Below are 12,030 nucleotides of genomic sequence, written 5' to 3' on the forward strand. Positions count from 1 at the left end.
CCCACACACACACACACACACACACACCGAGAGTAGAAGTTTAAACTTCAACAGGAACAAATTATTTGCTGTCCTGCAACAAAATGAAAATCTTGCACAGATTAATCTGCTTTAAATGTTTTTCACACACCAATATCTGGTTTTAGTATTAAAATCTGAGCTATTCATCTTAGTTTGAATCGTATAACTTATTAAAGCCTGTAGGAAATGGTGGTTTTCAGAAGATGGTTAAATTTACGCAGTGAACATTTTTTTTCATCTGACATTAAAGGGAACATATCCCAAAGTCACTTTTTAAGCCATTAAATGCATTTTGTTGTGTTCTTGGAGTCCTTAGGAGTGCAGAAAATATTAATATAGTCTCTCCAGGTGCTGCATAGATAATTTTATCTTCTTTTTGTGTAGGGTTGGTCGATAAATTGATTTAATCGATTAATTCGAATTTGCCATTTATAAAGATTTAATTTTGGGAAAATCGAGATTTTTTTCCCACTCTTTGGAGCTTCTGTAGTTCAGAGGTCACCCAACCTGTCCCTCAAGATGCTTGGTACATGACATGACAAAATGGCAGCTAGCAAAGAGGATCTACTTCCCAAAAAAGGAACTGTGTCTTTGGTTTTCTGGAACTGGTTAGGTTTTGCAACCTTGGTCTTGGAGCAACAAACACCTCACAGCTAAATCTGTTTGAAGGCTCTTGCTACAAAAAGCAGGAGTACAACAAATGTGTTTCAACACCTGAAACAGAGGCACTCCGTTAAGTGGGAAACAAAATTGATTAAAATCAAAAATCGACTTGGGGATGAAAAAAAAATGGAGATTTTATTTTTGGGCCATATTGCCCAGATCTATTTTTGGTCATATTTTTCACTTTGTTTTATAAAGTTTTCTTAAKTATTATGTTTCTATATTTGTGATGGAACTGCCAAATAAGGTCTGACTTTATCAACTAAATTTTTGTTGTCTTCCCTTGTTGACAGATTTTAATTAATTTGTAAATAAAAGGTTTCTGCACTGCTATACAGTCATAAACACCTCTATCAAACTACARTGAACTTCTCTGGAAGCTGGAGGCGGGGTGTTTGGATTTAAAGAGACAGCTTCAAAATGAGTTGTTCAAGGGGTAAAAGAGGGGCTTGTGGAGTTATGATAGGGAGGGATTCAGACCAAAGTGTTGCAGTTCTACTTTATGTGGACTCCAAATGAATGATTTAAATGTGAAAAATGAGAATTTAAAAGCATATGTATGCTTTAAATTTGTATTTATAAGTGTGAGCACAGACTTTTCTTGTGGGGTATTAGGCAAGCTAACTCAAAAAATACTTCTCTTACTCTTGCCATAAAGCAATACTATAGTAAACAAATGTCTCTTCTCCTTGAACAACTTGCTTGAAAATGAAAACGTGGAAAGTATCAAGTGTTTGAGGGTCATTTCCCTTGAATTGGACAGTGAACATGTGTTTGTGTCAGAGGTTTTGGAGATCTGACAAGGGATAAGGGAAGAGTGGGAGAGGAAAGCTTTTCTAAGTTATATCTGAAAAGCCTTTTTTCTCTCAACTAAACTTTAATGAAAAGTTTACAAGCCTTCTCTCCAGTGGACAGAAGAAATGCCCATTTGTCCCAAACAATTGGACCTAAACTGAGGCCCCTTTTTCCTTATAGCTTTTAATCAGTTTGCTTCTATCCATTGTGGGGGAGTCCGGGCAAAACAAATGCCAGGTAAATCTAATAAAGGTATAGAAGTTGTGGAATCACTGATCTGTAGCAGATGGATATTTTCAAGCTTTCTTCACTTTTCCACTAATCTGAAAACACATTTGAGCTCAAGTCAGTCTTAAAGAAACAGAGCAAAGAAGGTTTAGAGGCAGGAAATGGTAAGAAGGACCACAGTGTGTGTGACTAAGGATGGATTAGCATTAAAGTCTCTGGCTTTTTAATTGAGCGTTTGCAGACATGCTTGTGAATTTGCAGCTTGTTGGATACAAAGACGTTTGCACTGATACGAATTAGTTTTTATTTTTTTAAAGATGCTCGATCAGACTCTCTCTGCCTACACAGGTTTGACTTTTCTCTGACACTCACACACAGACATGCTCAATAAAATCCCCCATCTTCAGAAAACAAGCCACTCCTTTGTCGGCCGAGTGAGAGGCACTTGCTGTGACAGGCAATTTGTAGCCTGCCTTACATGTGTCACAACACGGCCCTAACAGCCATATACATACATACTGAGTCACTCACTGACAGCCACCTACATACAGTAAATGCCCACCCGCCAACAAATCTGGCTAATTGTAGAAAGCATTTCATTTCAGATCTGTTCTTTGAGTTTTCTTTATTTCTCCCATATTCATATCAGCTTATTTCAAAAACACTAACATACTATACTATACGCATTTTATTTAATTTAAGTAAAAATGACACTTGGTTCTTCTGGTGTACACACTTTCCTAAGTACTCAGGCTGTAATTAGTATTCTTCCAAGAAGGGACCAGCATCTCCAAAGTGCTGTAATGAATCTTAGATTTAAAGCGCTCTAATTACAGCTTATCATCTCATGCAAGCCTTCAATTATGCACAGACAAAAATGAAGATATTTAGTACTAAAATGGCTTTCGGCATTGGCGCCGTGCACTCATTTTGTCACCACAGTGGAGTCCATTGTGGGTAGGTATGTGGATGGGAATGATGATTTGTTGGTGAGGTTCCCTGTTTGTGTTTAAGTTTTAGGCTTTAGGGTTAACTATAAATGCTAGATATTAACTAAATAAAACCTAAAGCATCTTCTAAACACAGACACAACTTCATATTCATCTTTCAGTCTTAATGTGAAAATTTCAGGATTCTGAACCAGTCTTTTACAGTTTGTTCAGCAGCAGAAAAGCTTGATGAAACTTCATCTTTTAAGAGTTAAAACATGTTTCTTGATCTTTGTGTCTGGGAAGTTTCTTTATTTCTAGGTTTTACAATGTTTTGTTAAAATAAAATTTAAAAAAATTATACGCATGGTAATTGGTAAATGGACTGAATTTGTATAGTGCTGTATCAAGTCCCTCCAGATCCCAAAGCGCTTTACACTACAGACATTCACCCATTCACACACACATTCACACACTGATGGTGATAAGCTACATTGTAGCCACAGCTGCCCTGGGGCACACTGACAGAGGTGGGACTGCCATGCACCGGTGCCACCGTCTGACCACTATCTGTAGACATCGATAGACATGCGTATTTGATAAGTCATATAAATGCATTGGAATGATTTGTTATGGAAGTAAGGTTAAGAAGAATTTAAGACGTGAGATGCAGTGTAGTTCCATGCCAACAAGGAGCTTTACACATGTTTGCTTTGAGGGTGTTGATAGAGAAATATACAACATGACAAAAGGTCTTTGTACATTTAGAGAGGAGGAACTTTGTTACTACATGAGAAAGTCAAATGTAAAAGAGAAGAATGTAATGGAAGGGCAAGACAACAATATAGCGGTGAGATTAGGGTTGGACAAAATCACATTGCATGCAAATATTTGTCAGAAAAATTATCAATTAATATTTGCCACTTTGCAAGTAGTGCCATGAAATGATGTATTTTTGTAAGAGACACACCATCACTATCAAGCGTGCATGTGAGCCCAATGTCAGAAGGCAGGCGAAGATTAACTAATGCTAACCCTAACCGTGTGAACTTGTTTAATCACCTGAAACACTGACATAAACTGTAATTAGAGGAAAGCCAGAAAGCCACAGTGCAGGCTACATGGAAATGCATTTGTTATGTATTTATTGTTATATTAATTGTTAAATGTCACAATTAATCGTGACAATTTTTTGCCAACGTTGCCCAACGTGAGATGTTAAGTAGGAGTGACAGATAAGTAAAAGGTGGGGGTGTGATCAGGTTTGAGCCTTTTTTAGTTTGAAAAGATAAACAGATGAGGTCAGCAGGACTCCCCATAGACTATGGGGAGTCCACTGAGAGACTATGTCTTCATGGGGCTGCAGCCAACCCAGACCATGCAGGCCACAGCCCAAGCAGTCTAGCCCAGGGGTGAGCAAGCCTTCGACTTTGAGGGCCACTCATGCATGTTTAACTTGTTCCTCTGATTCACCACACCTGATTCAATGATTGAATTCCCTTTACAGGTTCTGTCTAAGCTTGGTAATCACCCACCCATCCATTCAAACCAGGTGTGTTGAAGCAAAGAAACCTCTAAACATGCAGGAAAGCATCTCTCGAAGACCAGGATTGCCCACCCCTGGTCTTGCCTTTGCTTGACGTATGTTTGTGTGACCATGCGCTACCCCATTACCATAGTGATCAGTTTTATATCACATATCTTCAGACTTATAATGCGTTGGGACATGTATTTTCACCTTTTCACTGTTTTAACTTCACAATTAAAACGTTACACATAAATAAAAAAAATTAATTAATAATTTGTGTTTAGCTCCAGTATCAGTACATATAACAGCATTTCATTTAACATCTTATGCAACTTAAATTTCATCAGCTGAGTTGCTATACTTATATTTAAAACAAATACTTTGGTCCTTGATGAATTTCTAAACTACGCCAACTTGGTTTAAAAAAAGTCCACCACCTTCATTTCTCTGTTTAGTTTGCTGAAACAACATTGAATCCTGGGATATTCTTGGTGGGGGAGCATACTCGGATGTGTCCTTCATTTCCGAGAGTTTTTGGGCTGCATTTGTCAGTGTGGACTCAGGAGGATGAAGCCCCTGAATTGAGGCACAGAGCTCAGTGTTTGCAGACAACATTGTCATCTGTAGTGTGAGTTTGGAGCAGGTGGAAGAGAGCCTGGAGAGGTGGAAGTCTGTTCTGGAGAAAATAGGAATGAAGGTCTGTAGAAGCAAGAAAAAATACTTTACGTGTATAAATATGAGGGAGACGAGAAGAACAGTGAAGCTGTAGTGACCAGAAGTGTTGAAGCCAGATGATGGTTTAAGAACCTACGATCAGCCGTCCAAATCGCACGAGAACTAAAGAAGAAAGTTCAGGAATGTTGGAGTGGATTGAAACAGGTGTCAGGTTGATTTGTGACAGAAGAGCTGCTCTTAGTTTTGCTCATATAAAATAAGATGATCCTTGATTTTGTGGAGTTTAGAGTCTCGATCATGTGTATGATTTTGCTTTGAAAGTTTGCTGAAAGAGTGCTGAGAGTTTAGCCGCTGAATGAGAAAAGGAACATCGGTTTATTTCCCTCCCTCTCTTTGCAGGCAGGGAAGAACTGTCTATATGGGACTGCATTCTGCCCACCCCATTCCTCCTAGTGCAGACGTTACATCTTTTGTGACACGGAGTGTGTCCATGATCACCTTTCTGAGAATGTTGGTGCCCTCGTGCCAGTGTGATTAATAGCTGCTTTTGAACTCTACTAAAATATGGGGGCATCTGAAAGCCTATCTCTAATGGCTCATCTCTCCTTGGGCAATCCGCTTTGCATCACCTGCTCACCTCCATCCAGGATACACACACACATATATATAAACACATACACACACACTCCCAGTTACCCATCACTTAAATGAGAAAGAAGGGGGTCTTAATTTTATTCCGTATTTTTTATAGGGGATGATCTATATCAATGATGTGACACTGACCATGTTGGAGCTTGTCTACCTCCTTTTTAAACTTGTCAAAAGGCTTTCAGTGATCGCTTAAAAATAACTCCACATTTGATTTTCTCTATGCTATGTTTGAGTTTTGTCACAAGCATTTTCTAAGCTGCAGATGAATCTGCCACTTTCCTTGTGTACATACGGGATGAGAACATCTTCAGAGGAAGTAATCCCTTTCAGTTTTTCCTCTTTGATGGGTCTGCAGAAGTACAGCTCTGATTACTGATGATGAAAGTAATCGACAAAAGATGAAGCAGAGGAAAAACAGCGAGGATGCGAGGAAACTCTGGTTTAATAGACGAGTGCTGAAGCGCAGACATGCATTCATTCTATATCCAAACACAAAACCGGTGCAGTCGGGCATCCCTAAATGAACGCACAGATACACTCAGATAGCCCAGACATTAAGCAGCTCGATTAACATGAGGAGAGTGATCTGCTGTAATCACACACAGAGTATTGCATCTGGCAGCAGAGAGGCTTTTCGCACATCGTAAATACATCCATCGCTGTCCACACAATGCTGCCAATTTAAATGCAAATCCTGACATTCCCATCATTCAGCTGCACCACATCAGCCCAGATCTAAATGGGCCACAATCTACACAACTGTACATTATATCTGTGCTAAACTGTCTGTGTGTTAAAGTGTGTGAAACACAATTGTGACACATTATGGCAGAGAGAAATATAGATGCTGACGTGACACAAATTGTAGTTTATGTTGATTTTAGAGAAAATGATTCTGAAAATGTGAAGCATTTCAAGTCAGATTCATCTTTCACTTCCTGTGAAATGTCTTGTATTCAACTTCAAAGGAAATCTGGATATTGGCCTGCAAATGTGGGAGTGGGATTAGATCTTGTAGAATCTGAAAGGAAGTATTTATTAACCACCAGCAGATATACATACAAGTTTTGCTTGCTTTCCATGCAGTCTGTTATGCAGCTCAGTGTTTTTAACCAAACCTCAAAACAACAGTCGTTCTCCAGATGATGGGCTGTAATCAGGTTCTTAATGTGCCCCTCCTTTTACACTGCAATTCCAAGCTGCCTTTGAGGTTTTGTGGCTCACCCACTTGTTCCACAGCGCTGTAAAATAAACAAATAAATAAACAAAGTTTATAGAGTGGCAAAACAGTTTGCCAAATGCATCTCAGATTAGACTGGTCTGTTCAGTCAAAACCTACTTTGGTTACAGCACATTGACTCTTTTAGCTCAGTTAACTTGAAGCATTTGGCTACAAGTTGAGGCTCTACAACCTCTGTGGGTCACTCAGTGGCTTCTTCCTTCCATCTTATCAGAACAAGAGGATTTAATATTTTGACACATTGTTCAGGTAGGAGTTCACCTCTGTTCATCTTGTGTCGATTCCTCTGGCAGAAAAATGCACTGAGTAAAGTAAATGTCATAAAAGCCAATATGTTTTTGTGAAGCATATATCAGAGCTGAGGGGAGAAAGCATGCAGATCCCCACACAACCTCCTCAGTATACCCAGGGAAAAACTGAAAAAAAAAAACAACGTATAACTAATATAAATATGAGTTTTATATGAAAAATATTTTTCAACAACTAACTTTGGACGCCGCTTGAATGCACCACCAACCATTGTGCAACTGATTTATGCCATGGAGGTAAACAAGTGTCACACTGTAGGGCGGGTCAGGGGATGGTAGCGGGTATGCATGAATACACAACTCCTGTTTAGTTTCATTCCCTAGTAGAAAATGCCAGACATAGTCTCATCTTTTCTGTGCAACATGCCATAAACGACTGAAATTTGTCTGTCCCTTTTCATGTCAGAGTTTAAGGGTGTATTCACACCAGGAAAGACATTTGGTCCACTTGTTTGGAGTGGTTTGCATTCACATTGTGCTTTTTGCAAGTGGACTATAATTTATACACAAAGTGACGCAGGTGACCGTCATTGCTCCCGTTGGACAGTAATGATGGGGGCAGGACAGAGCAAAGACACAGAAATAAAGATGGTGCTATTAATACAACTGGCTATTAAGAATATCAAGAGCAGCTCGTTCAGTGGTGGTTTTGCAATGTTATATTTATAATTTTGGGACAGCATTGTCAAATGTGGGCAGCAACCTAAAGGAGACAAGTTGCTGACCACAAACCGCTCATTGTTTGTAGCACCGTGTTAGCATTAGCAACACTGAAGGGCTTATGTTGCTTAGCAATGGTGGCTCGTGAAGTCCAAAAGGTGCATATCTCCTGCAGCAGGTTCAGTTCGAGGCCGGGCTGTATTCACACCAGAAGCAACCTGCACCAGAGTTCGTTTGGAAGCGGGCCAAAACCACCTCAAAAACGGGTGTCGATCCGGTTGTTTGATCTGCACCAGGGTTCACATGAGTGTATTCACACCTGCATAAAAGGTCCGGGCCAACTGGCCAAGCAAAGTTTGGTCCATTTCAAGCGGGCCAACGTGTCAGGTGTGAATACACCCTAAAACTAAGATCATCTTATGTAGAGAAATGATGGACCATTTTAGTTAGAACTTGAAAATAATATTATGCACAATCTCACGCAATATCACAAGATCTAGCACAGTATATTAGCTCTCAGAGGATGTGCTATACTGTACATGTCTCTCAGCTACAGTATCACCTGAACAAATTTTAGCTCAGTATATGTAAAACTGACTGTTGAAGCCTTTTTTGTGTTTGCAAAGCTAAAGTTATCTTGAAGTGGTTTGATTTCAAAAGGTGCTCAATTGCAGATGCATATCACCACTTCCTGAGGGTTTCATCAAATCCATCTAATGGTTCCTAAACAATTTATTAATACAACAAATAGACATTTGCTCACACGTCATAGGCTAAAACATTATCACTCACCTTTCGCCATTCATGAACAGACGATAAATATTGTAGTCAGAGTATCAGCAGTGTTAAAGGTAGCTCTTGGGGGTGGCTGTGACATAGTAGTTAGGGGGAGTCGTCCCAAGTCGTCTGTGTGATGCCGGATTGATCCCCCTGCTCCATCTTTCTGTTGTAGAGTGTATTTTCCCACCATCAGTGTGTGAAAGTGTGTTTGAATAAATAATGCATGAAAAATTGTAAAGTATTTTTGAGGGTCTAGAAAAGCACTATATAAAATTAATACTGTACATTATAATTATTAATAATAGTAGTAGTAGTAATAATAATAATAATAATAATAATAATAATAATAATAATAATAATATTATTACTATTATTATTATTATTATTATTATTATTATTATTATTATTATTATTATTATTGTTAAGTCTGTATCATCAGAGTGGGCTCTGAAAGTGAAAAATCCATCATCCTATGATGGGAGAGCCTTAAATAAAAGTAAATAACCTGCACTCTAGGAAAAAAAAGATCTGTCACTGAAATTGAGCACCTATATTTTTGCCCATGTTCCCATAAAGAAATTTATGAGGCTATCTGAACCATACACTATATACTCTAAGAGGCTTTGGAAATAGCAAATCATTGAAGGAAACCCCCCTGTTGAGCACTTTGCCACTTAATTCTGTCACAAAAAACGAGTTAAGCTCAATACTGGTTAAGGCTCCAGCACCATTAGCAGTAATGTTAATGAGGATAATGCCAGCTGAGAAATCCCAAGGTGTTGGCCATTAACATTTTAGCAGCTGCATGCAAGTGTTTGGAGCAAAGGGAGCCCTGGAGCCACTGTAGGGGCTCAAAGTCCTCCCTGTAGGAATTCCATAGCGCTTTTCTCTTCTCCCCGAGGGAACATATATCAAATCCCGTTTTCTGAGATGCTTATAAAGAAGATTTTACTTTTTTTGTTGTTATGCCTCTGTAGCTTTGTGAGCTTTTATTTTTATTCTTTGTGCAATCCTTTCCTATCTCCAAGTCACTTTCTCTTCAACTCAGTTTGTTGAAGTTTGACGTGTTTGTTACTTCTGCCTGATGTGGAATAAAAAGCAGATTGCTGCAAGCCATTTCACTTCTTGCAAAGGATTGTCGTCACAGTCCCCCTGACAAACCTGATAATAACAGATTCAAACCACAGATCACCTTGTCCTTTCGGTTACCTTTTCTCTTCATTAGTCAGTTGGCCTCACCTCAATTGGCCTCAGTCAAAGCCTTTCTTCCTGGCTGTCTAATTCTTCTCAGATAAATCTGAGTCCTTTCATTTATCACTTCTATCTTAAGGGTCCTAACTGTCCACTTCTGTTTTGCAGGGGGTATCCAGATGACCCCATTGAGGCAGAACTGATTGAGGAGCGCCACCCTTACATCCATGGCATGTATTCAGCACCACTCGCTCAGCCTGAGAGGGGGAGCATGGCCAGTCTGGATAGAATGGGTGGCCGACGTTCGCCTTCCATCGACAGCATCCGCAAGGACCCGCGTTGGCGGGACCCGGACCTCCCAGAGGTCATTGCCATGCTGGGTCACCCTATTGACCCAGTGAAATCCAACGCTGCTGCCTACCTGCAGCACCTGTGCTACGAGAACGACAAGATTAAGAAGGACGTGCGCCAGCTGAAGGGGATCCCTGTACTTGTGGCACTTTTGGATCATCCCAAGTCTGAAGTTCACCGCAAAGCTTGTGGCGCTCTGCGAAACATCTCCTATGGTAAAGACAATGAGAACAAGGTAGCCATTAAGAACTGCGATGGCATCCCGGCCCTTATTCGTTTGCTGAGGAAGACCAATGACATGGAGGTTCGAGAGCTCATCACAGGTAGAGTGAACATTTTCACTAGAATATATTAGGCTGTTTTTAGTTCTTGTTCTGAAAAAGCCAAAGGTATCAGATACAACTCTTCACATAAAATGAAGCCACCCAGTGATTATCTTAGTTCAACTTAACATAAGGTATTTTGACTATATTTCCTGTGCTATACATTATTGTACTGTTTTAGCTTTATTTTCAGTTTTCATTTATTCATCTGTTAGTATGGCTTTATTAAGGGCACCCAAAAAAACAGGGCTYATCAGTGAAATCGTGGTGAAACAGATGGAAAACAACAGCCCACTCTATACCTGAAATATACTTCATAATAGAAATATCATTCAAACTTTAATCGGCTCATAGAAAATTGGATGTCTTTGCATGTCTGAAGCGTCACTTTGATACGTTTTAAGGGCTTTACACAATTGTGGTTTGTTTTCTGATCTTTATAGATTTCTTCACATAATCTTTATCTGACAGTTGAAATGTTTGAAAATGTCAGATCTTTTGCAAACAAATACTTCTTACACTCACATTTTATTTTGGGGACATACAGTATGAGTTTTTTACATTACAATGTAGGCATTCTTGTCTTCTTTCAACCAGTATTACACTCAGTCTGCTGCTCACAGTTGAAACATTTGTAAGACTTTTTGCCCAGCGTCTGTTTGTTTGAGTCTGTTTCTGTCTCTTAAATTTGCTGTCAGGAACTGAGAGACACAGATGTGTGGTTAGTATGAGCCACTGACAGCAGCTTTACACTTTTTTATAGTTTATGCATCAAAATGTAAAACTTTTGTTTTAGTTTGTTCCAACATTGATGCTGGAATACTTTCTTTTTTAAAACTATTCCACTCAGTTGAAGTTATACATAAAGTGTTAACTGTCTTTTCTACTAATTGTGTGACTTTCTTCCTGTTTCTTAATATTCTTAGCTTTATTCCATATAGTACAATTCTACTTTGAAGCTTTAAGTCAATATGATGATACTTTAGTATGCCAGTCCCTCCCAATCATCAGCTGCATACTTTCTGTCACATACATATATACTCTGTCCAGTTGTCTGCCATAACTGCATGCTTTGCATAGCAATGCAGTTCTCTGAGTCATGCTACATCAAAAAGCAGAGTATCTTTTTCACATTTTACTATTCAGCAGTACTGATGTCTATATATCATCCTGGACCTTTTACATTCTCTGATATGTCCCAGGCATACTGGATTAATTTGCACTAAACTGCATGAATCCCATTATGCTGGTAAGAGAAGATAACTATGCATTCAAAGCTGCAATTAGTCATTCTTTTAATTATAGAGAAGATACATTTCAGTAAATTATCTTAATGCGTGTTGAGAATGCCATGCTTTAATGAGCAAATTCTCCCTCTCAAAGGTCTTTCCTTTCCTAGAGGTGTTGCAAACGTTACAGCTTTAGAACAAACAAGGTGATAATATTTCATTGTTTTACCCTCTGTGCTGCAAGCCGGAAAGTGAGAGCCTTCCACTTAGAAATGTAAAACGCTTATAAATATTGATTTTTGTTGGAAAAAAAATCTGCATTTGATAATGGGGTATGTTTTAATTCTTTTAGGAGAAGCTATTGATTCAGATACTCAGATAGAATGTCTTCTGGTTCTGTTAAATGTCAGCTGGAGAATATATATGTACGTGTGTGTGTGTGTGTGTGTGTGTGTGTG

At 39.0% G+C, this 12,030-nt stretch overlaps 1 protein-coding gene across 2 annotated transcripts in view; it reads left to right on the top strand.

Moving 5' to 3' along the window:
- arvcfb (ARVCF delta catenin family member b) overlaps nt 1–12,030 on the top strand; it is a 352,935-nt gene that overhangs the window by 240,597 nt on the left and 100,308 nt on the right. For both annotated transcript variants that reach the window (XM_014018097.1, XM_014018096.1), the window contains 1 exon segment: nt 9,838–10,343. In XM_014018097.1, the coding sequence (XP_013873551.1) occupies nt 9,838–10,343 (506 nt within the window).

The sequence above is a fragment of the Austrofundulus limnaeus genome, unplaced genomic scaffold (assembly GCF_001266775.1).
Source record: "Austrofundulus limnaeus strain Quisiro unplaced genomic scaffold, Austrofundulus_limnaeus-1.0 Scaffold183, whole genome shotgun sequence".
Taxonomy (NCBI): Eukaryota; Metazoa; Chordata; class Actinopteri; order Cyprinodontiformes; family Rivulidae; genus Austrofundulus; species Austrofundulus limnaeus.